At 39.2% G+C, this 26,989-nt stretch overlaps 1 protein-coding gene across 4 annotated transcripts in view; it reads right to left on the bottom strand.

Moving 5' to 3' along the window:
* The window catches only part of TTLL7 (tubulin tyrosine ligase like 7), a 106,866-nt gene that overhangs the window by 60,828 nt on the left and 19,049 nt on the right, over positions 1-26,989 (bottom strand). For 2 of the 4 annotated variants that reach the window (XM_074961428.1, XM_074961429.1), the window contains exons 2-9: positions 15,229-15,406; positions 14,889-15,020; positions 10,737-10,858; positions 9,974-10,041; positions 4,259-4,417; positions 2,884-3,100; positions 1,217-1,381; positions 335-493 (exon numbers count right to left, since the gene is read on the bottom strand). In XM_074961428.1, the coding sequence (XP_074817529.1) occupies positions 335-493; positions 1,217-1,381; positions 2,884-3,100; positions 4,259-4,417; positions 9,974-10,041; positions 10,737-10,858; positions 14,889-15,020; positions 15,229-15,406 (1,200 nt within the window). Of the gene's footprint in view, positions 1-334; positions 494-1,216; positions 1,382-2,883; positions 3,101-4,258; positions 4,418-9,213; positions 9,394-9,888; positions 10,042-10,736; positions 10,859-14,888; positions 15,021-15,228; positions 15,407-26,989 lie in introns of those variants that run through there. The other 2 variants (XM_074961430.1, XM_074961431.1) reach the window with 2 other exon arrangements.

Genomic DNA, 26,989 nt, shown 5'->3' with positions numbered 1-26,989 from the left:
GGAGACAGTGGGACACTATACTGCTAAAAATAGCAGAGTAGATGAGGAGGCACAGTTTGGGCGAGTAGAGAGCTGTTTAGGGTTTGTACTCCCTCTACTCATAACTTACCTTGTGCTAGGGGGGCTACCCATGTATATTTGCTGCTTGCTGCTGAAAGAAGCATGCAGTGTACACATACTCTCAGAAGGATGAGTGCCAGCTATTTAAATCACCAGTACCCCTCCCTACAACGCTTGGATTTTCCTTGGGAGTTTTCCCAGGAAGGTATGGGCTAGGCATGACTGTACTTAGTTTTATATAAGCACACCTTACAGTCTAACAAAAGTGCTTTACCTCCAGGAGCCAGGGTTTTAGTTTTCTGTCCAGCAGAATATCAAATCCCAGTACTTCGAAACAGACACTGTCACTTCCGGGAGCTTGGCCTGGTCTGCACATACGATAAGCATGAAGGACATGTGGCTCTGCTACTATGAGAGTCTTCACCACTAGTTCCTGTGGGGATTTTTCACAAAGTTGCATTAGAACCGCAGGGAATGATATCAGCATATTTTGAGAAAAATCATAACCAAGGTTTTCATATGCAAGTCTTCTAACTCATTCATGACAAGAGGAATTGTCTAGATCTGTCATATGTGGTTACAAAAAGATTGAACAAATTATTGCTCTATTTTTAAAGCAGTCTGAGGGAATTATATAAACAAATCCATTTTAAGGTATTTATGCATAAATTTAGCCCTTTGTTTAAGCAGCTATTGAAAATAGCATTACATCTAATTTTGCCCTGCCTTATATCTTGGGAAACTCTAGTCTTATTAAAGGTTACATGACATATAGGTCAGGGCAGAGTTTTCTCCAGATTTATTAATATCTCCCCTGCTATTCTTATTGCAAATAATTCACTCTGTCCTACATTGTCTAGCAAAATGACTTCAATGCTAACCTCGCAGAAAAATGCCTCTCCATGAGGAAGGCTAATTCAGTCTGAAAGCTGTCCTACTTCTAAACCTTAAAAAAAAAATTAAAACAACAGTTTGCCCTTAGCACCAATTTACAGTATGTCCTGTGTGATGTGCATTATTGAGAGCTCGGATTAATAACGCTGCAATACACGTGGTGGTTTCCAAGCAAAGTCTAGAGATGACAGGTGACATTAATTTTCTAAATTGATATGCTGTATATACATAAATCATTAATTGCACATTCGTTTTATCTTACTGAAATATCACTCCAGAATTTGGAAACATCAAGGTGATTTGTTTGTAGAAACTCAGTAAACCATTTTATGGAGCGTTTACTGCCTTTATCTTCTGTTTCATCCCGTTCAAAATGTTCATTATGTTTATTCACAGAGTAGTTGGTTAGATGCATATACAACTGGCTCTGCAAGCAGGGAAAGGTAACAGATATCTCATAAATATGGATCCAGAATATGTGGTTCAAAATAATTTAAAAAGAAAATGAAAGAAATTGAAATAAAAGCCTTTTAATGTTATATAACCCTTGACATACTGTAATATTTATTTTATTTCTATTAAATATATGAATTCATATTTTGAGTTTCATATGACATTTATTGAAATAAACCCACAGCACATCTATCATTACATGAAGCTCAAGTATAATTAGCTCTTGGGAAGACATTATATACTGAATGTTACAGCCCTGATAAAGCAAAGAATTTAAATATATGCTTAAATTTAAGCCAATTGAAGTCAACGGGACTACTTGGTATATGCTTATGTACTTTGCTGGGGCCTATGTGTGTTGCCAATCTTTGTATGTCCATACATAAACAATAACTAGAGAAAAGTATCTACAGAGCAGTTAACATACAGAACGGTTACATCCCCACTATCAGAGGTGTCTGTAGACCAGGAAAATGCTATTAAGTTCTTGGCTACCTGTCTCATTCTAAGACAATCCCCCTTTCAGTTTTCACTGTACTCTGTTTATGAGAAATGTTCTCATTATGAAGATCCGGTTTATCTCCTTAAATATATCTACTACTTGTGAGCTCAATTCCCTCACCCTTGCAGTTGTCAGTAAGGCTCAGGATTGGCTGCCGGCAACCAGACATTAGAGGCACGGAAGTTCCAAGGCAGAACATCAATGACATGTAGCCTAATAATGTTTGTTTTTATTTTAAATGGAAAAATGCAAACAGGAGTTGATTTATGTTTTCCATTGTGTTTTGCCATTGAAAATGGAATTGAACTGATCAGACAGAGCTTGAAGGGGATACTAGGCACACAGAAGATTAACAAGGAGTTAAAATATTGAATGAAAGCAAAACCTGCTTTCAGAAGAAGGACACAAAATCAAGGGTATTTTCAAAGTGACATTTTTGATGGTTTACAGAACTTGTTTCCTGAGTATTCGCTGATGCAGGATAAGGAAAAAGATTCCCCTTTCTCACCACCAAAGACAAAGTATTGAATAAATATAAATTCAATATAACAGTCATTGATGGGATCCACTTTAGTTCTCCCTGGTCTAGGTTTGAAGGTTAATAATTGCTGCCTTTTTCTCTCTTTTTGGAAATAAGTCTTTTGGAGACAACAGAAGAAGCAGAGTAGTTTGAAGATTATTATATAAGCAATGATATGTCATCATGTTCTAGCACTGCAGAGCCAATAATGAGTTAAATGTCTTGAAGACGGTTTTTTATTTTAACTTCTCATTTACATTCTGAACTTCAAGCTGACAACAGAAAGGTCCTGCTTGACAAATATAAAACTAATTCTGGATTTGAAAACCTAACGTAAATTATAGGTTAATGTGGACATTTGTTTTCCCTTCTCCAAATGCTAATCTTGCTATGTATCTGACATTTATTCAGTCATCCCCTTATAAAATATACATTGGGACTAGTATCCACTTACCAAATTAGAGTCATTGGGAGGATGGTACTTCTCTGTGCCCATTCTCACAAGTCCATCATGATATAAAAATATTTTTAATGGATCACAGGATGTCACCAGGATGTACACTCGTAAATCAAACTTGTAACCTTCCATAAGAAATGGTTTGTCAAGGTATTCCTGGACAATCAAGTGATCCTGAGCTTGTAGTTTTTCTCCATTTCTTATCAGAGAGATTCTGTTTAAAACAAAGGTTAATTTAAAACACTGAAATTTGACACAACTCTTTGAAGTACATTTTCATAGCTGACCAGCCAAAGAACCATAGAACCATTATCTATGTAGATATTTGTGTATCTTATTTGCATGGTACAGAAATATGCCATTCACTTACATGCTTTTATTGCTTCCTGTACTTGACAGTGCTACAATGGGATGAAGAAAATCAATGCACCATTTAAAAATAACTTTCTACTCCTATTCAAGCAACAAGTTGGCATAATAGGTTTCCCTCTGCTGTTCAGAGATGCTAGGCAGAGTGACCAGTTACTGGCTTTTAAGATTATTTCTTGCCATGCAGCTCTAAAGACTGGCTCCTATACTTTCTTCAGCTCGTCTTCTGCCCAAGACCCAGGATTCAGTGCCACTTCTCTGCCAAACTGATTTCAATGGGGAGTAACATGAGTACAGGTGGCAGAATAAACCCCTGTTTTTCCATATTCCAGTTTTCTTTTTCTTTTTTTACCCCCCTCGCTCACTCTCACTCTCACACACACACACCCACACCCAACAGACTGGAAAACATTAGGCCCTAAATATACGGATTTTTCATGTTTCATTTCATATGTTTCACATAACTAAGTGGCTGAGCTAACTGATATAATGAACTCCAGGACATTAAAAGCTATGTTTAAAATACTGAAGTTTGGAGTTAAGGTAACAAAGCTGTGAAAATTCTGAGTTGAGACTGAACCTGGTATACTTATCTCACCTGGTTGTTCCTGTAACATCCCATCCCGTAGATGAAAGAGTATATGGCCTATATATATTTTCACAAAAGGAATCCTGATCTCAAGTCCTATTTGAGCCCCTTATCAGCAAAAGCTTTCTGTAACACAGAGAACAAAGCTCCCCTTTTACCATTTCCATTTCGCCTTATATCTCAGCTGTTATTGGTCTATAGGCCATTGTCAAAATGTGAGCCTTCTTATACTGACACTACTATTCACATATTAAACCTTTTGCTAACACAGTTTCCAGGTAATGACAGTCGCTTGGGATAAGACACACAAAAGTTAAGATTTAATCTCAAAAGCCACCCATTATTTGGAAAAAAAAAAATTTAACATTTCACTTTTGTTTAGATAACATGAATAATCTATTCAAATTGACCTACCCATGCCCCATTGCACCATTAGCTGGTTTGACTATAAAAGTTTTCTGTCTTCGCTTCTTCTTCAGTTCCTTTACATAGTTCTGAAATTGCATATATTCTGCAGGGAAGATCCATGTTCGAGGAATAAAACTATAATCCTGAGGCTGAGACTTGATCATTCTGCAAAAAGGAAAACTGAGTTTAGAAATCTTTTTCAACCTTCAAGTTTAGACCTGTTACACTTCAGTCTACAGGACTAAATTGTATTTTGAATGGGGACTCTGAAAAGCAAGTTTATTGACATAATAGAGTAACAGAAAAACAAGTCCAAAACAGTTAACAATAGTAGTCTATGATGCATTAATATGCAAATAATCAGAACTCTGAAAAGGGCTACATTGCATTTTTGCATATCCTCATGCATGGATTCATTTCTCCAAAAGATGTGGCTCAATTAATAAGAGTCCTTGGTGATATGCTATCCTTCCTATATTAAAGTGTACAATGTGATTAAGATATATAGCAGTTCGCCAGAGACATCCTCCTAATTATCACATTTTGGCGGCAAAATTTTGGCCATATTTTATCCCCAGTTCATTGGTTTAATTTCATTTTTGTGCCAGTCTGGGATGCTATCATGGCATGTTTATACTGAAGATACTCATAAGAATACATATTGACAATTGTGTGTGTTTGGGTGGCAAAGAGGGGAAGGAGGGAGAGTTCATATAGAGAGAGAGAGAGAGAGAGTGTGTGAAATAAAGGTCAGGAGGAACCAAAAGACCTAAATTCAAGTCTCCAGGATGGAGAAAGAAGAAATGTGGGTGGTGACAGGGAAGAAAGAGGACCCAGACCACAAGAAGTTTATGGCAGCATTTCCCAAACTGGAAATTATGACACCCAAAAGAGGATACAAAATGGTGTCAGGAAGTCATGCGACACTGGGGGAAAATGAAGGGAAAAGAAGAAAATACAAGAAAGCTACCACTAGAAGGTTCCACCAGTTCACACTGCAAGTTGACACATCTGAAAAGTATGAATGTGCAGAGGCCACTCAAAGAAGATTTGGGTGTTTCAAAAGTAAATTGGCAGCAGTATATGACCCAAATGGGTTGTTTTTTTTAAAATAAATATAACATTGTGCAGTGAATTCTCTAACAGATTGCAGATTTAGTTATACTCTTACTCTGCCAATGAAAACAATAAGGTCAGGATGACTTGGATGTGGACTCAAAGTATCATTTCAGTCCAACTATATGAGAACATGAGAGACTTCTAATTGCCTCTTGGTAACAGAAATGACAGAATTACCAAGCACATCTGCAAGACAAGGACGGGAGCCAAAAGACTAAAAAGATTGGTACAATAGATACACTGTCACTGAATCCATTGGCTAAGTATGCAACAAACATTACAGAAACCACAATAGCCACTATAGTTTTTACATGCTCAACATTTTTGCAGCCTTAATTGTAACTAACATTTAGAAATTTGAGTTGGGGAACACCATGCACAGAGTGCCGTATCATCCACAATCACCAATTAAGCACTAATATTTAAGCTATGCTGCTTTACTCTATACATCTAAACATATTCCTGCCTTACTGGGTGAATACCTTATCTAACCACTATTGGGTTTTGATTTATTTTAACCCACAAAAGGATTTCTTGTGCTACATTTTCCTTCACCATCAAAAGGGCACAAGGTATATACATCACAAGGTGTGGTACATGACAGACTGAAGAAAACACAGTATTGCATCTTGACATTTAACTAACCTACAGATTTAAACATTCAGCTTTCTCACTGGCTGGATACAGTTTCAGGACATTATAATGAAGGTGCTACTTTAGAACTACACATTTCTCAGAGCAGGGACTGTACCTTTTTTGTGCCTTTTATACCATTGAGCAGACTGTCAGCACGTAATAAATATATCTACTTAAATATCTGAGAACTTCAGGGTTGTTTTTTTTTAGGTTTTGGTACCCACTGATGTTTAACAAAAATGTAAAATTTTCTTTGATCTTTTCCCCTTGTTATGGCCCCTATTCAGGGAAGCATGCAAGCAGGAGCTTAGCTTTAAGCACATGCTCAAGTGCTTTCCTGAATCAGGCCTATTTCACAGTAGGCCTGTTTTTCCTACATATCCCAGTTCTGGTACCTACTTTTGTGCCATTCTTCTTGCTCTGTTCTCCCCTTCAGCTTCTCTACAGTCCTTACTAAGAGGACTGAAGAATACAGCACAGTGGAAAAACAAGCTATTGTTCTTTGAGTGCTATTCTAACTAACGCATGTGGTTATCCAGTCAGACTGTATGCATTTTTATTATTCTCAGAGTGTGCTCTCTGCCAAAGAAATCATAGGTGCTTAGAACAGAACATTTAGCATGAAAAATTAGGAAAGTTTTGCTCTTAATTCTATCTCCTCTTCCCATCTGTTCAATTCCTCTCTCCCCTGATCCTCTTCTCAATATTACGATATGTTTATTCATTTTGACTGTCATAGGCACAAACATCTTCCATTGTTTGCAATGTTGTTGTAGCCATATTGGTCCTTGTTGATTAGAGAAACCAGGGGAAAAAGAACTCTGTGTAGCTCAAAAAGCTTGTCTCTTTCACTAACAGAAGTTGGTCCACCAAGGGTATGTCTACACAGCAAAGAAAAACCTGCAGTTGGCCCGTACCAACTGACTCAGGGTCATGGGGCTCATGCTGTGGGACTGGTTCATTGCTGTGTAGACTTCCGGGCTCGAGCTGTAGCCTAAGCTCTGGGAACCTCCCACCTTGCAGGGTCCTAGAGCCGAGCTCCGGCCTGAGCCCAGATGTCTACACAGCAATGAAACAGCCCTGCAGCCCGAGCCCCATGAGCCCAACTCGGCTGCACGGGCCAGCAGCAAGTTTTTCTTTGCTGTGTAGACATACCCTAAAAGATATTACCTCACCCACCTTGTCTCTCTAGGGGGCACATAAACAAATCCCTAAGTCTTTTTATAAACAAAGGTCCCCCCCCCCATTTTGAACTGTGACTATATGCACAAAGATATATTTTGGATCACATTTTTCTTTGATCACACATCTACTAAAATAAATACAATTGTTAGAAGTGAACCAATTTCAAATATATGATGCTACGCACAACAGTTTAGAACTTTAATATCTTCATCTTTTTTTCTTTAATTGTGCATTGCCAATAAGTACAGAACCCCTACAGAATTTAATAAAAGAATATTAGTCATAAAAAGTTTGCGTTCCTATAGGGAATTTCATCTGAACATGTTAAAGCACTAGTGCATATACTATGCAAGTTTGGCCCATTATGAGGCCTAACTATCAGTACTTTCCTCATGGGAGGTATTATACTGATTTTACAGATGGGCAAACTGAAGCAAGAGGTTAAGTGATTTGCTCAAAGTTAGTAACTGAGCTTAGAATAGAAACCTTCAGGAGACTAAACACAGGAACCTTTTCAGAGAATTGCCTGGGATACACTCAACTGCATATAACTCACAATGGTGTTTGAGAGAATAACGTGATTAAATCCCTAAACAATGCACTATGCTCTTCTGAACCTGAATGTATAATTACCGTCTTTTTTCTCTGGTGTTTATGAGCAACATATTTAGCAAAACATGCTACCAGATTAATATGTTGCTTTTACTATTTGTGGCTAAGCTCCAGGCCTTTATGTTATTGTGAGGATAAAGTTTTATTCTAAAGCTTTTCTCCTCTGCTTTATTTACTTGCTTGCTTGTTTCCTTTAGAGAAAGGATTTAGAGATAACATCGTGTTCTAGACATTTGCTGCTTCTATTTGCAAAATACAGGCCTCTATTTCTGCCTGCCCTGGTGCCCCATTGTCTCAACAGAATACAAGAGCTGTATGTGTATTGTATTGCAAGCGTGAGTATCACTGAAAGACCTGCATAACAGAGCAAAAAGAAAACCCTGTGCAACATTCCAGCGCACTCTTGAAAAAAGGTAAGCAGAGCTGAGAGGTAAGATCATGAACAAAAGCAGCTGTGCATCATTCCAGGCTACAAATAAGGAAACAAGGGACTAGAAGAGACTGTATGCAGCAGAAAAGCAAGAGGCCAGAAATAAGAATTCTGTACTATTATATACATAGTCACAAATATTAACACAGAAGAATAGTAATCATGAACCAAAGACTGCACTCTACATACTGTAGTGTTCCCAGCCATATCTCCCAACTCTCTTTAACTTTAGATCCAAATTTGCCTCTTTCACAAAGCGGTCTTGAGGCATGGCACTTTGATTACTGTAAATTATTAAGGTTAAATGTTAACTCACAATACTGAGGTTATGGAAAATAGACTAGATTAATCCCTGCTGTAATTCCATTTATTTCAGTAAAGTTACACCAGAGATATATTTGACCCAAAAATATTTCTGCTTAAGAAACTGAACCCACATTATTTACAGTTCCTTGTAGCATTGTCACAGACATAATTTTGAGATTGCATCCCACACTTGGGCTTCAGCAGATTGAGAGGCAAGTTCTCAGGCTGAACCTGGTAATATACATGATAACCTGAGTACTTTATTGTTCTGCACATTTTTAAAAAATCTCAGACATGAAGTAGTATGACTAACATAACATTGCCCATCATGCTGGCCAATGCTGCTTCATTGTATTCTGTCTGCTTTTTGTTTTATACTTAGATTGTAAACCCTTCAAAGCAGAGACCATCTTTTTGTTCTGTGATGGTCTAGCCTCTAGTCCAGTGGGTCCTGGTCCATGACTAGGGCTCCTAGGTGCTTTGGTAATACAAATAAATAAATAAATGGTATGCTGTGTGTACACGCATGTGAAAACAGGGATACACATGTAAATTTCCATGAAGAAAAGAGACATAGTGTAGGTCAAATTTTAGGTCTAAAGATTAACTGTATGCTGTATTTTAAAATTACTTTGAATTAATTTACTGTACATATATCAATATATTCACAAACCTTTCTGTACACATTTGGAAAGCTCTTCTTTATCTTAGTAACTGGCTGATTAATCACCATTTAATATTCTTTTCTCATAGGTTATACTCATTGGCCCAGATCCTCAGACAGCATAAATCATTGTAGCTTCACTGATTTCAATGGAGCAGTGTCAATTTACACTGAATCTCTGCTGAGTACCTTGTATGTTTTTCAATAATGAAAAAAAACCACAACTGACATTTTAGAAGATAGCCCACAAAAGGGAAGGACTAGTTTCTTAACAATAAGATACTTTACATTTATGTATTTGATATATATAACATGATACAGACAACTGCTAGTTATTCTAAATAGATAATATATTACTAAGGTATTATACGTCAATATATTTGAATACTTTGTCCCCACTACTCCTGTTTCTGTTGCTAAATCATGTATGTGCAAGTGTGCTTAAAGCACATGTTATAATACATGTAAGGCCCCAATCTTGCCTTGTGTGGTGTGTGGACAGACTGCTGTGCATTTGTGGAGCCCCAATGAAGTCAACAGGACAGGCACAGAAGTCCAGCTATATGCTACACCATGCAGGATTGGGGCCAACACTACTGAGAACCTCAGAAATGATTTCATGGTTCTGTTATTGTACCCTGTAGAAATAAATTAGTTCTCATAAAAGAAAATTCAGTATTGTACCTCATCAAAAACACATGTTTGAAAAGTGACTGAACTTAAATCTGCATTCCAAATGTCATTCCTAGATTAGTAAGAAGTAAATTACTTGGTCATGTTTCTTGCTAAGAAATCCTTCCTACAGATCTCTCCCATTCCTGGAAAATGGTTGATTCTCTGGAGAAAAAAAAAAGAATGTTGGTATTTTTATGCATTTCTAGCACAAATATTATAGACAAACATTTCAAACAGTCAAATTAGTTTGATTATACATTAATTGGTAAAGACTATTCTAAATTATGCTCGATATCCTAGAGAGTACTCTAGACGTTATTGACCGCATTCTCCTTTCCCACCAGATTTACTCCTATGTATCTCCACTGACTTCAGGGCAAGTGAGAGGAGAATCAGATCCTTTTACTCAGAGAGTTATATGTAAACAAATACTGTTGTCACAAACTAATGTTAAAAAGGAAGGAGATGACTTACAGACAAATACTAGGGAGAGGGGCTCTGATTATCTAACAATACGCAAGCTCATAGCCAATTTATCCTATAAATGTTTCTGTAACTTGAATAAAACACTCAGTCTCTGATCATTCACTCACAACAGACCACTGGCAAGCAGAAGCACTCATAGAACACCAAAGATGTTGACACTGAAGGCCAAGTGATACAGAAACTGCAGGGAAAACAAGATAGAAATTAAGACTCCTTAGTATCAAAATATTTGGTGCAGCTGATGTTTCTGCCTTCTAGTCTTGTGATGGGTGCAACTGACCCAAGAGTACCACAGTGATTAATTCATGACTTCAGAATGGAATAGTTTTTTTAAAAAAACTGATTCAGAAACAAAGTATGCTGCATGTTACCTGGTAGTTTCGGAGCTCAGCAATCTTGTCTTGTTGCACAGCAGAATCACTCCATATGAGATTAGCAGTCTCATCTTCGTCTCTTGTCTTCACAAACCCCATTTCATCTATTACTAGACGAACTACACAAAAGTGATACATTTAAATGATATTTTGAAATGAACCTTCAAATGTAAAATTAATATTCTATTTTCAGTATAAATTCACCTCTGGCCACAGAACAATATTAGCATACAAGCTAATGGAGTTCAATTTATGATATTTAATTGGACAGTCTACATCTGTCTATTGCATAACTAATTATAGAGTCGTTACTGCTTGTACTGTGGCTGGGAGCAAAGTACAATCTGCAGTGGGAACTGCAAAGAGCTTCTAAATTGTCCAAAAAATTGTTTTAGTAACAATCCACTTAGTGTAAAATCCATCTGAGTCTATCTTTGTTATTACATATGTTAATTTTACAGCAACAATGACTATAGGTGCCACTGAAGCCAACAGACAAGGATGCCCCTTAAGTCAACGGTCTAATACTTACAAATGCAAATTGATGCATTGTTCTAATGTAAAAAAAATAAGTCTGATGATGTGCCAGTCATAAGTAATGTTGGAGGAGAAGAGATTTTCTGGAAGAATTTGCAAGATTTGTTTTCCCTGAGTATAAGTACGATTTCTTTAAAAACTGTTCATTCAGCAATCTGCATAATAGACTTGCTCTGATATCATCTCTCCAGAAGGGGACTGTCCAGTTTCTGGATTTGAAGCTTTCCCCATATGACAAAACTTGGCCTAGTGGACAAAGCTCCAGCTGAGTACTTCCATGACCATCAAAAGTCTACATAACTTACTTGAGATTAGAAACATTCGATCATTTCAACAGTCAAAGACCTTAACTAATTAAAACAATACAAAGTAATCTATAGAAAATTCTATAGAAGGTTGTGTATTACTATATGAACAATTTACAGAGACTAGATTTACAGGCAAGGAGCTTTAAAGAGCTTCCTGCTCATATTCATTCAGCAATTGGCATAACCGTGTCTTAGCAATAGCTCTGAGAGGTATACAATATCCCTACTGACCTCACTGGGTGTTAACACTGGTGAAGAACATTTAAAATACTGAAATTTAAATGATCTTATTGTTGATCAAAAACATGCAAGAAAGAAGAGTGGCAGTCATAGTATGAAGAGATGCACAGTACACACAAGCCCCACTGAGGGGAGTCAAGATCAGGAAGCCTACCAGAGCTCAGAAGCAGCTATTTTGAACATCAACATAAACTACTGTGAGTGGCAACTCATTCTGGTATGAGATGTAAGCAGAGCTTGGTCAGTAGGCCAAGTTTGGAAGAGTACTGCTATTTTTCCCCTTCCCATTGACTCATAGTAAATGTCTCCAAGAATCACGACTAGAGATAGAGGGTGCATCCATGACTGTTAGTCCTCCTCTTTCTTTGGATTAGCTGTTTAACATGAGAACCCTCCTGTTGGCTCATGGTGAACAAGTCCATCACTAGAGTTTTCCCAACTGTTGCAAATAGTCTTGACTGAAGAATGGGACAGCTCCCATCCATCCGGCTGGATTAGGGTCTGCTTACACAATGAAGACCACAATTAAAAGAAGGACTAGGTCCTAGGCTGGTTTTAGAGTATTCTAGATTTATGATAAACCCCAAGGATAAAAGAAGAGAAACACGCTTATTGAACTGCAATCTGGGCCTTTGGCTTCTAACAACCAATCATCTAAATGTGGCGGCACTTCAACTCCTTCCCACTGAAGAGCAGTCACTATGAATGGAAGAGGATTTGCTGTTATGTGCTAGTAGGGCTACTTGCTGTTGAAATTCTTGTATCTGGTGGGGAGGACTGTTCCGTCCAAAGACTTTATCAGTCTGCCTGCCCAGACTGAAGAAGGAGAGCTGAAGGCAGTGTGCCAGAACTCAGGGAACCGTGGGACCCAGGTCTGTCTCTGCTTGTGCTAGAAGGTGAAGGAGTGAGAAGGGAGCTGGGGAAACTGGCTCCATCATGCCAGGTGAGAGTAAGGAGGAATTAGCAGGGGAGTGAAGAAACAGGACTGACCTATTACCATTCCTTGAGGAGCTGAGAGCCTCCTTTCCCAGGGCAAAGGCAAGAATCAAACTGATGGAATGTGGAGACATTGCCTATGCAAGCTGCCATGTTGTACTCTAGACTCAGAGTTGCATTTTTTTAAATGAAGAGCTAGATTCACAAGAGGGACAGAAGGGCTGCAATACTCAGTCTGGCAGCACCTAACTTTTATGCACCCAGCCACCTACCCTGAGTTAGGCTCCCAGACTCCCTATACAATGCATGGGGAGAGTTAGGCACCTAAAAAGGGGATTCACAGATAAAAGGGGCTCCACCACTGGCATCTTTTTTACAGGTTAACGCGTACTCAGATCAGGCCTCAAAGGCAAGTTAAGTAGGGAAACACCTAGTTTGTGAATCCCGCTAGGGCTTAAGCATAAGTAAGGTGCTGAGCTGCTGGGAGGTAGATACTTAGGTACTCAGGACTTAGGTAGCTGCACACATGGTCACTGCTGAAATTTAGGCACCTAGAAAATTTTACCAGTGAAAATGTGGGTATCTAGAGACTTTAAGCACCTACAGGGATAGGCAGAAGCTGAGTGGTGGTTTTGTGAATGCCAATTGTGCCTAAATGTTGGACTTAGGCACCTACATTCCAACTGTGAACCGAGCCCTCAGTCTTTAGCCCTCATAACTGTGCAGCTACAGTGGGGTGTTAAGTATGAATGCTGAGCATCTAAATTAAATTTGTCAACTGTTTCAATGCTAACCAAAGCATCCTAGAAAGGAGAGGGAGAATCATGCTATGAAGATTTTACAGTCTGAGTCACAGTTCATTTTCCCATCCTGGCTGGATACCTCCTCTTACTTTTCCTAAACAAGGAGATACATTTAGCAGAACACCAAAGCCCTACCAAGGGGGAAAATCAAGCCCAAGGAATGCAGAGGAACTCGGATGTATCTGAACCCCAAATGAAGGGAAAATAAACCCACAGAGCCCAGCAGAGCATATATATTTTGATCATATGCACCATCATCTTTGGATGGACCTTATTTTGCAGACAGATTTCAGAAGAATTCCACTAATACCTTTTGTCTTCCCATTCAAACGCTGGGCCTGTAGAAGATCCTGAACCAACAGTCCACCTCGGTAACAAGCATAGCAGGCCTCACAGATATCACTCTAAGGTTCAGAAACAATTTTCTATTCCCCGAGAACACTCCCTGAAACGCTGATATAGCTTGATGGAGGCATAAGGAGACAGGGGTTTCCTTCCTCAGCCATTCACTAAGGAGACCTCCACTGGCAAGGAAATGCTTTGTAGGAGACTGGCCCATTTATCTTTGGAGAGATGTCAGAGAAAGCATACTATGTAGATTGCTACATGAATAGGAGAATATATTTTTAACATGGTCATTGTTCAGTTTTCATCAAGTAACAGCAGTGGCCACCCCCATCTCCAAAAAGCTAAAATGTCATTCCCAATAACTTTATTTTTAAATCTGAAGCCAAGAAATATTAATCTAGTTTTGTATTTCCCCTCCCCCGCCAGCCCCTCACATCATGAAGGCCATGTATAAAATTAACGGAATAGTAGATTCAAGTGTAAGAAATGCATGAACATAATCAGTTTCTTAAAGAGACTTGTATGTAATGATTACAGAATTTGACATTAAATCTTAAGTAAAAAAAGGTCTAAATTCTAATTATTTAGCTAAATTCATGATTGAGATTTTTTTCCTAAAGCTTTATTAATTGGTTGTTGCTATTTTAATAACAGGCTTAATCCTGAGTAACAGAAAAGGATTTATGGGTGCACAGAGCATGCAAGACCAGCAGATATATATTATAACACAACATAGAAAGTTTCCTATGTTCAAAAAGAAAACCAATGGCATTAATTCACTATGGGCCTGGCCCAAACTCCATTAAAGTCACTGGGGTCTTTCCATTAACTTCAATAGGTTTTGGATCAGGCCCTACAACAGTGAAAGTTTGCTTCCTTCCTGATACCACTCTTTATTTTACCCCAGCAGTCTGATTTCAACCCTTTTCACACACCCCAGTAGCTATTAAAAATAAGCAGAATCTGTAGCCTCCTACCAATTTCGTATTTTGTGCCGGCAACGTTCGCAGTGATGATTCCATTCTTTTTCTTCTTTCTGACTTTTCTTTTAATTGTGCTTTGGTAAGGCAGTTCTGAACTCAAAGTCAGACAAGAGGTTCCTTGGTTATCTTTGAAAAATAATGTTTGTAACAATCAACAATACATAAAATAATGCACATAACTAAAAGATCCACAGTACAAAAGCAATGTGAGTTGCTAGTCAGTTAGGCATTAGTAAACTTTGATTCAGATTTATTAACAGTTACAAGCATGTTGAAAGATCATCATTAATGAGCCATATTAAAAATACAAGAGTTCTATAATCAATTTACATACCTCCCTCATTAGGCAAGGATGGCATTATAACATGGGGCTGCGCAGAACGAGGTGTCCAAATTCTGTTCCAAGTTCTCAGAAAACCATGAAGGCCTTCAAAGTCAAACGATTCAAAGCTTGTGTCATACCATTTCAATCTCTGATTATATTGACTCTCAATTATGTAAGAGACAGGTATCTGCATTAGAAAAGGATTTCATTATAAAATAATAACTTATAAAGCGTAACTTGTATAGTAGCACATATAAAACTGTTTCTTCCTTTTGTTTTTGGCAATATGTGTACCCAAAACTGATGCTTACTTTCAGAGACGTAATCAAGTTAGCAAAAATATGCCAATTTATTCATCAAAATGCAGAATCTCAAAAAGGTAGTTTTCGGTTTAATTTATGGTGAATAAAAACTTTTTAGCTGTCTCTGTTCTTGAAAAAGGGTTTATAAGGTTTTGCTTATTACACAGTTTGTCTACCTGAGATGTTTATATGATTCATTATTAGATTCAATAACTCTGGGAACTTTTATCCTCAGCAAAGTGCACTGAATTCCTGGTAAGTTCCAACTATACTGAAAATTTCAAGGTTTTCAGTAATGTAGTACAATATTATGCATGCTCCCATCACCATGAGGAGAAAAAAGTGAGACCATTTGTTGAAAATTTATTAAATCAGTTTCATAGAACCTGGGACCACAGACACTAACATGCTGTCACAGGGAGAATGTCCCCTGTGACTGAAGTAGGTCCAGAACACCTGTGCCAGAACAGGTGCATCCCATTGCATCAATTAAGGGGGCAGGACTTTTTCTGGGCTATAAAGGGTCAGAGGGCATTTCAGTGAGAACAGATCTGGAAGGAACAGGGATACTGTGAGAAAGAACTTGCACAGATAGAGTGAGCCACAGAGAAGCAGGACTGCCAGAGTACTCTGCGACAGGTGACAGGGAGACCCCAAGATGTGACGCGTGAGCTGGGGACCTGTTCTGTTTGTTTGTTAAGATGGACAATAAACCTGCATCAAAGAGACCTTACCTCCATCTGAGTTTATTTTTGGCCTGAAATACTGTATTTATATAACATTTGAAATCTCACATACTAAAGTGTTTTTAAAAATCTCCCTCAGCACATCAAAATGCCTGGAAAAAACTTTAAAAAATCAACTCTGAATCAGGATCAAACATTGTCCTAAATATTTTACTACGCTGGTAGCATGCATTCAGTCATGCTTCCATATCACAGAAAAAATTATAAGAAAACCACCACAACAAAAACTTTGGCAAAATGCCCCCCAAAAAGTGATTCAGACCCAAAATTCATGAATGCTGCACAGAAGGACAAATAGTTTAAATTGCTTCTATAACTTTAAAGAACTTGAATTTCTTTCATGCAATTATGAATGTGGTTAAAAGTGCTTCGGGCTGGCTTTATATGTAGTTTAAGTATGTTGTATTTGCACAAATGCTTTAAAATAGCTGTAAAGACAATGTGAAGCACTCTTGCTTTATTTGATTTCAGTCTAGGATAAATGTGATGACAAACCACAGATTTCTAAAGCTGAAGCAATCTGCAGATGTTAAGTCACATGCATTATACCTCAGGCATACAAATGCAGCAATGCAAAAATACAACAAAGCATATTAAAACATGAAGGCTTTGACACAAAATGACAACATCAGAAACTTGAAATCAAGTCTGATACTGCCCTTTCCTCAAGCCACAAGTAAACTAAAAGGCAAACCAGTGGCAGTCAAGTGTTGCATTAATTTATAACTGAAATCAATGAGCTCAGGGGAGTTGCATGGGATGCAAATCAGAGCAGAATTTGGCCCAGAATATTAAGTCTGAGTCTTCTTCCTTTTGTTTGAGATACAATCATAATGTACTTAATCATTTTCTGGACAGGTCAGCATGGGATACTTTTAGTAGGAAGCAAAAAAAATGTTGAGTTGTAAGGTGACTTCTCAATTCAATGTGGGGATTTATCCTTAAAACTCCTACTAATGCAATGGGATAATAGGACAGATTGATGTAACCAGCCCCAATTAGAGATTCCATTGGGGGCCAAATTCTGCTCTGATGTAAGCTGAGCCAACCCCACTGATATCAATGGAGCTGCACCAGCCAACACCAAGGCTGAGATTTGCCTCTATATTTATCCAAGAGCCTAGATAGATTTTGATATACAAATGTAATTTTGGCAAAAGTGGTTGGGATGTATGTTACAGTAGCTCTCACATGCACCCCCACAAAAGAGTTTTACTGTATCTGATCTCTGCAAGAAAATCCCCAGTTGGATTGAAAGTGCCTCTTTGGCAGTTGATTGTTCTGGGTGAAGTCAACCAAGAAGGTGGCCCAATGATTCTACTGCCAAATGTATACCATACAAAAATTAAAAAGCCCCCACTCCTTTTTCCATTTTAGTTCATTATACATTGGGCAGCAGAAAAGCCTCTTTGAAACCACTACTAAGGGAAAATAGCACTGAGTGCATGCACAGTGACTCGCTGACTTTCATCTGTTTCTCAGGCTTAGCATATTGCCAGAGTGAGAGAGAAGTTTCATTTCTGGGAAGAAAAACCTGAAGCACTTCTGTTGGCCAATTAATAAGTTGCATATGCATACACAAATTCTTAGCAGCTGCTTGTCAGCTATGCTGGCAAAAAACTTTGAAAATTTGGGGAAGTGATAAGGTGCCTGATACTGCTTCTTGAGAAACACCAGCCTTACTAATACAATACTGTTTTAATCCCAACTAATTACAAGTTGGTAGCCCTTTATTAAATACTTTTTATAAAAACCATCAGAAGGCAAACTACACCTACCCAATCAGTTCACACATTTAGTTTACACATACAGAAAATATCTTCCCAGAGTTTACCATCAATACATCAGTGTTTTCCACCTGGACCACAATGATTAAATCTGCACTAAATTCTGCCACACTATTACTCCTAATATGTGGATTATCAGGTCCTCTTTTCTGACATGAATCCACATTTAAACAGGAGAACATACATTCAAAGTGCATGATTTTTGACACGCCACTGGTCCTTGGGACTGGCAAGCCAGCAGCTGTGTGGAGGCTGTGCCACCAAGATCTGTCATGTAGCCTGGGGGTCTGTGGGAATGCACAGAAACCACCCCTTGCAGATCTCAATGTATGTGGGATCCTTGCTGCTTCTTTGCTCTGTTGGAGCTGTATGTCCCAAGCTGCTGGTGAGAATTGCTGAGGGCTCTGGAGCCAGCTCAGAAACCTTCAGCAGACCCATCCTCCATATTCACATAGATCTCAGGCTACCTATGAGATTCGGAGGTTGAACATACTGCTTCTTCCATGGGAAGAAAACCCCTTGACAGAAGAATTTGGAAGAAACTTTGCCACAGAACCTCATGGAGTTTTATTCTGGGCACTCTTCCATGCGTGAGGCACACGCACTGTAAGTACTACCTGACCCAAATTCTGACTAAGGATTATTCTCTTTCCCATGATAAGTGCTCTCTGAACATAAAATGATATTCTCTGGGTCATTTGTTTCAGCATTAATAACTACTTTTTTTTGTGGAGAGCAAGCCCAGTTCTCTATTGTGTTCTGCTCACAGGAGAAGCCCCAGCAGTTGACAATGTGGTGTCAAGGAGATACATAAGAACGGCCATACTGGGTCAGACCAAAAGTCCATCTAGCCCAGTATCCTGTCTTCTGACAGTGGCCAATGCCAGGTGCCCCAGAGGGAATGAACAGTACAGGTAATCATCAAGTGATCCATCCCCTGTCGCCTATTCCCACTTTCTGGCAAACAGAGGCTAGGGACACCATCCCTGCCCATCCTGGTTAATAGCCATTGATGGACTTATCCTCCATGAATTTATAATGTCACACCACTAGGCTTGGAAGGATTCAATTTTTATCAGTGTCAGTAAACATCAATTTCACTGTACACACACAAACTGGCAAAAATATTTCCATAGATAACTTTGTTTACGGACAGGCAAAATAAGAAAAATGCTATATGAGAACTCCAGAGTTTGATTTATGGATATTATTTATGCTGTATATTTTGATATGTGATGTTGATAGAGCTGCCAACTTTCCAATTTCTGGAAGCTGGTCACCCCGGCTCTGCCCCCTCCCCCGAGGCCCTGCCCCCGGCTCCACCCCCTCCACCAAGGTCCTGCCCTCTGCTCACTCCTCTCCCCTCCACCCTGCACCCAGCCTGGGAACCACCACTCTCTCCCCACCCCACCAGTTATCTACGGCCTGCCACCGCTGCCTCCCACAGCCAGGCTCTTTCTCAGGCAGCCCAGCTGCTGCACTGGGCGGCTGGGCTCCCATGCCAACCCAGAGTCGAGAGGCCAATGAGAGAAGTGGGTGGTCCTGCCCCTTCTGCTCCCTAGTACACTTCCAGCTCACACAGCCTCCAGCCCTGGCAGCCGTGCCCAGGCAAGGAGCGGAAGGGGTGGGTCTACTCACTTCCCTTGCTGGCTGCTCCACTCTGAGTCAGCATGAGAGCCCAACCACAGCGGCAGCAGTGGGAGAAGGACAGAGCCCCTCTCCCTGCCCTGGCAGGCAAATCTAGGGGGGCACTTGCCCCCGCATGTCCCCTCTGTGCATCACTCTTGCTCCTGCAGGCAGCAACCGGACTTTTGGTGTCTGGTCAGTGTTTCTGACCGGACATTGTCAGGTGCCATTTTTGACCAGACTTTCCGGGGAAAACCAGACAGCTGGCAACCCTAGTGTTCACAATTTGTGTTTTAACAATTAGAAAGCTTTAACTTTTTGAATTTCAATGTCTGTCATTGTCTGACACATACACCCATAATTTCATGCAACTAAGTTTAAATTGATAAAAATTGGGAAAAAATGCTTGAACAAACATCAATATTATCCATCGAAATTATAAAAAATAACTAACAAATTCTGCCAAGCCTACACATCACCAGGAGAATCTGCCAAATGGGAGTGTCAGATAAGTGTCTCTCTGCAAGTTTTGTAAATATTAAAACTATAATTTCCATATAATATTGTTGCCCCACAGCGTAGCCAGAACCAATTTCATGCAATCTGATGTAACTTGTTTATGCTATGTATTCTTAAACCAAAATGGACCCAGCTGCACACAGGCAACCTAGAATTCCCAGACAGTCACCAGGAACAACTGCCTTAGTTACGGTCTCTCCAGATTTCGAACTGTCCTCCCAGTTGCCATGGAACTCCCCCTCTTAGCTGCCCTATCAACCTCTAGCCAGAGCCAGAAGAATAGCAGCAGATTCACCACACTGCACCCTGCTGACATATTACTGATCATCGGGTTACTAGATTAATAGATCACTGTTCCTCCAAAGCTGATGTGGCATCACAGCACTGGGCGGCCAGACCATCACCTAGGAAACAGAGTCACCATCTCCAGACAAGATGGTTGCTGCTAACCAAAGAGAGAAAAAATAAGTTTATTAGTTAAAGGGCCAGATTCTGCCCTCAGTTACCCTAGTGTAAATGAGCTAAATTTGTGCTGAATGCCACACTTAGCCTGGCTACTAAGGATATTCAGCACATCTCTTGCAGTTGATGGAAAAGATCTGCAGGTCACCATCAATATGTTTAATGCATGATTTGCTATTGAGGCCATATAGCTAAAAAAAGCCCAAGACAAATGTATTCTCCAGTTCTCCTCAAAAAAAGTAACTAAATTGCTTTTTGGAATAAGTTGTTTGCTAACAAGATTATGGATTACATAATTTTTACCATTACAGCTAAAACATGGTCCTTCTGTAAGAGATTTCAAATCTTTTTACAAAGACCCCAAATAGTCTATTTTTCAAACTTTGATGTAAACTATTTTCTTCAAGGACCAAAAGGAATTGCTACTGTACTATATGTACCAACTCATTTCCTGTAGGATTTTGCCTTCTAAGGGTTATTGTCCTAAAGTGAATCTCTAGAGACATTTTAGCTGCATTCATGTTTTAATTTATATACCTATCAAATTTGTCTTGCAACTCCTTCATGGTCTAAATCTGCACAGACATAATAAAAGCTAATTAAACAATTGTTTAGTTGAATACTGTGCACTGCTCCTTTCAGGTTACACCTGTTATGAGGTGCAGAAACAGTTATAAATATGCATGTATTAATTCTCACGTTTTAAATGTTATACATGTCTAATTATGTGTGTCACTCTCTGCATATGTTCCTAAACATTTTCCTGTCTTACATACAAATATGGAGTGGCAAATTTTGAAGATGCAGCCCATAGTGTTTACTTTGTGCTAATGACTCTGACATAATTGATAGCCCTTTAACAGAACAGAATATCTTCAGAACCCTTGCTCATATCTCTTTCCAAGTGACAGGCTAATTACATCTTCAGTTCAAAAGTCAAAGGGAAGTGTTGTACAGTGTATACACAATGGTATAATTTTGGTAGAATTTTTCTGGTTGGGAACTAGATGGCTCAGACTGGCATCTCGCACCTCTAAGCAAACTCTGACTCAAGTCAACAGTGACCAAAAATCTATTCAAATTGGTGATTGGTTTCTCCTTTTGTTTTATTTTTTTTACAGAAGAGTGTAGGGGTATTTGAGAAGATATGGAAGAAGACAAACTGCCTTACCTAATTAATAGGAGTTGTTTCTCATGTCAATCTTTAAATGCCAATTTTCATGATGGTGATCCATTTAATAACTGTTTTGCTCTTGCTTTTGTTCTTGTATATAAACTACATGGCTTTTTAAAGATCTTTTACAGATATATGCTCAGACCCTGTACAATAAATACATGTGCCAAAATGGGTATTTCAGATATACTCTGTGTTGGGAAAAACAGAGGCCAAAGAGTCATGACACTGCAGCAAAATAATTTAAAATGGATATTTTGCTATTATAAAAACAACGCATCCCACGAATTATGAAATTCTATGCAAAAAATCTCCGAGCCTAGATTATAAACAGAAATCTTAAATCACTCAAACCAAAAATATAGAGAACAGGCACAGTAAAGCTTAAAATACAAGTCTGGTATCTGATTCAAAGCCCACTTTGCCTTGAAGGTTAATAATAGGTGCACCCCTTTGAAGTGTTCCTGTTGATATCCAGCCCACCACTGGCTACTCACCTGTTCTGCTGTCCCCAAAGGAACCATATACACACCAGCATCCAAGATTCAACTGAGGACCAGCACTTCAGCACTTAAACATATTTACAGTGAAAACAAGAAAGGTTCAAAAGGTACTGAGTAAGGATATTGGAAATAAAAGTTTTTATATAAAACCAAATCATAGCATGCTTTCTAACTAACAGGTACCCCTAGGGGAATTCGGCATCACTGCACGTGTGATGTAATTCATGTTCCCCGCAGATATCTTTGCTTCCCCACAGAAAAATGAGTTTGGAAGAGGAAGCAAAGGAAAGACACAAGAGCAGTTATATGCCCCTCCCCGGCAGTGCAGGCAGGTTGGTTTGGGGGCCTGGACCAGCTAGTAGAGATGTAAATCACTGCAAGGGGGTGGCAGTCATGCATGTGAGAGAGAGACACTGTCTCTCTCACTGGCTATTGCAGCACACTCAGCATGGAGGGACAGGGCTTCAGGGTGTTTCTGAGGAGGCGTGGGGAAGGCTCTGTCCCCTCACACAGAGTAGAATGTAGCAGCCTGCCTGCTTAGTGAATTGTTCCCATTGTCTTTGTGAATTTTCCCAGCAGTATAAAACAAGTGTAAAAGTTTTAAGGCTCCTTTACATTGCCAGAGTGGTGTAAAGGACAGTATGGCCTTACAAATGCTTATGGTGTTTCAGTTATTAGAACTGGTCTAAATTTTTGGACTGAATTTCCCATCAAAATGTGCTCTATGAACTGTTTGCTAGTGACCTTTCTGGAGATGGCCAGTAGTCAATATAAATTGTGAGTTTGATTCCGCAGCCCTCACTTGCTCTTCAGTTTCCTACGATGTAACACTGAGCATATGGCTGCATATATTTGTTGATTAATAAAGGGTCAAACCTAGCTACATGACTATTAGGCAAGGGGGCTTGGGGATTTCCTCCAATGCTCCTCACTCCCATTCTTCATCCATTGTATTGTAGTTTAGATAAATTACCAAAATAATTGAAACCAGAGTGATTCTATTGCATTATTTTGACAAATAAAATATGCAGAATTTTAAAATATTGTGCACAGAATTTTAATTTTTTGGTGCAGAATTCCCACAGGAGTACAACAGGTTAACGTCCTGTTTTAAAAAGTTTATCTCATCCAAAGTCTTTTGCTTTTCAACCCAGGCTGGCTGAGATCCCCTTGACATTCCACTGACTTCAACAGTCTTTGTATCAAGCCAAAAATGAAAAGAGGGCTGTTGACTAGTTATCTGCTCTTTTGACTACAGTTAAAGAATAGAATCCTGACCTGTTTAATGTAGCAGAATGGATAGAAAAAAAGTAATACGAGAATAAAAACTGACATATCAGCACAGCTCAAACATTTTGAGTCATGTGCAGTCCTACAACTAAGCTCATGTAACACATTGACACTGAGATAGTAAACAGTTTCAGAATATTTGATATATATTAAATTATTCTCAAGTTTGCTAAATACTGTAGCTACAGTGAGACAGTACAATATAACACATGAATCCAGGTATGTGAGGAGCCAATGTTATGTTAAACTAAGTCTTATTGCTGCTGTGTAACCTTTCCGCCCACATGAGTCAAGGACTCTAAAGTCGTACACATCTACGGCCTGTTTAACTCCTAATAAACAAAACACTCTGATGGCTATTAAGCAATAATTGAAGCAGAGGCTTAAACGAAAATATTGCTTAATGTTCATGTATATATATAATTTAGCACAAACTAGTATCTGATCCAGATTCAGACTATTTTTACCATTCTGGTCTGGTTTCAAAAAGTGATAGAACATGGCGCCTGTCACCTTGGTTGTGAAAGGAATGCTTGTTTGGGGGGAAATAAAGATGTGTTACCTAAATAAGGAAGAATGAGCTCTGGTTGGAGGTGAGACTTCCTTGGGAATTCACACACATTATACATATAACATATTAAATATGTACACAAATATTAACCAGAAATAAAAAGTATGTACAATATCTGCAATTTTGGAGCGCTCACATTTTCATGAAAGCCTTATCTTTTGTACGTCCTGTCTTTGTGTTTACACTGTTTTGGTTGGTTAGTTTTTGCATGTAAAATATTTGATGGCAATGAGCAGGTGTCCTCAAGGGGGCACAAAGGGGAAAGTTAGGAGCTCTGCTTTGACAAATGTTGTGACGTATACTTTTTACAAGTAAACACTGCTCTTATAAACTACACTGCAATACTCTCAGTGTACCAGAGATCAGAAACAGGCACAAAAGTCATATTAGACCTCTCAAGATTGCCCTGAAGGATGGTTGCCCCTCCATGCATCCCTTTTCCAAAAGGACTCTCCCCACCCCTTAACTAGATCTGAAGTACATTTTTTTTGTTGAAAGTTGTGTTAAGCCTTTTTAAAAAAATATTGCTTCCAAGATATCTTTCACTTTCGGCGCACAACCAGACTATTTATTGTCTTGCTCCAACCCTACCCCTGAGGCTAGCATTAGAGTGAAAGCATGCTTCAGACTGCCAGCCAAATGCATACTTCGGAGAAGCGTATTGATATTCTGCTTGCAGTCTAATGATTAGTACACTAAAAGCCGACTAGAAGACTGTAGTATAAAGCAATATGCTACAGCAGCACATGCTTATGCCCATTTCTATTTGTAGAAGCTCATGTAATTAAACACTAGAAAATGTGCTAATTGACAAGACTTACGAACAGAATCTAGCCTGTCTGTCAAAAACAAGGGAAATGCTGAGGAACACCAGCTTTAGTCAGTAATCACAACAATGAGAAGAAATATTGGCAAGGTACATTTTTCACTTATCCCCTAAAAGTAAACCAGCAACCACCCTGCTTGTGTCTGGTAAATCTAATAAATTTACAGAACACATTCCTACCATCATGAGTGAATATAAAATACCACTTTAGGCTGTCTCATGTTTTCTTTATTGTGCGCTCTTTCAGCACATAGCATGGACATGATAGTCCATTACTTCAGAAGGTATTGATAATTCTATGAAACTATTATCCAGGGCAGCCTTTCATTGCCTCTAAAATAGAAATGGCTTCCGAGTCCCTTACCACCAATTAGAGTTCTGTTCAGCAAAACAGAAACTCTATTTATTGCAGGTAATTACCTAGAAATGCAAATAATCATTTTATCTGTATACTTTATCTCTCTCCATTTGAAGTGGTGTTATAATGGTCTAGACTCTGTTTTGGTTTATAGTTCATAAATGCCTCATACAGAAAGTATATACTCTTAGTTATGTAAGTATATATTGACGTGTCTTGCATGTTTAAAAAAAGACAATTTTGCATCTTATATACTAGCTATTGAGGAAATGATACTTACCTCCTTTGTAATCAGTTTGATTACAGTTTGACTTTGTAATCGTCTCTCAGGTGAATGTCACTTTCCTGCAGATTTACAGAATTCAGATCTTCATTATGGAATGATCCCAGTTGCTCCAATTCAAGGTTGTAATGAAGTCTCCATTATACACTTAGTTTTGTATCCTGCTCAAACTCTGCTTCCCTCTAAAATTTAAGAACCTAAATTCTCTAAGGGCTTGTCTACATTACCCGCTAGATTGACAGGCAGCAATCGATCCAGCGGGGGTCAATTTATTGCGTCTAGTCTAGACATGATAAATTGACTGCCGAGCACTCTCCCGTTGACTCTGGTACTCTACCAGGGTGAGAGGTGCAGTCGGAGTCGATGGGATAGCATCAGCCATCGACTTACTGCAGTGAAGACACCGCGGTAAGTAGATCTAAGTATGTCGATCCCCCCACCCCCGGTGTAGACCAGGCCTCAGTTTTGCTGGATGGAGAAAGAAGGGAAGCACTCCTACTCCCAAGTGCCTCCTCCCAACCCAGACCCCCTGTGTTTCTGGCAGCAGACCTGTGTCTTTCAGCAAGACACCTGGCCCCCATAGTCAATGTCCACCCTATATGCCTCTGCATCTGTTACATGCTTCCTTATGCCCAGCTGATCCCTGGTTGTCAAAATAACCTCTTAGAGTCACTGGCAGAAGGCTTCTCAAATGCATGTCAGGTACTAGCCAACTGCCAGGATGGCCTCAGGATCAGGGATATAAACAAAAAGATGAGTTAAAGCAAGTACTCCATATCCACAGCACAGAATCTGGCCCATTAGCTCTAATATATTCCAGGCCTGCACTGCCTAGCTCCATCAGTGTTTCTGGACATTAATTGTAATTTCTAAATGGGGCTTGCAGAGTCTATGGTTGTGAATTACACCATCTAAATTCAGATCCTGGCACATCAGAATGTTTGCTAGTCTAGCACCCAGGATGGCACACCGACAGCACGATGAAATGCAAATTGAAAGACACTGGCCTGCAGCCTAGAATCCAGAATCTGATTCAAAATGTCAAGTAACACTTTCAAAGTCCAGGGTCTGGTCACAAACTAACCGCCACACTGAGGGTAAATGTCTGTCTATGGTTTTCTAACATATGAAACTGAAACTAGGAGGCTCCTATGTACATAGTGAACACTTGCCCACCCCACAGTAATTGCTCTGAAGTTTCCCCACTGTTGCTACCATTAGTATAGCTTCACAGGGAACAGCAATGGTGGGAGTACTTGTGTAGATTGGTAGTTGGTGACATTTTAACCACTGCAACATTCAAATCTGCTTTAAGCAGGATTA

Source organism: Natator depressus, chromosome 8 (genome assembly GCF_965152275.1).
Source record: "Natator depressus isolate rNatDep1 chromosome 8, rNatDep2.hap1, whole genome shotgun sequence".
Classification (NCBI taxonomy): domain Eukaryota; kingdom Metazoa; phylum Chordata; order Testudines; family Cheloniidae; genus Natator; species Natator depressus.
Note: the sequence above shows the minus strand (reverse complement) of the source record. Positions and strands in the feature narration are given on the sequence as shown.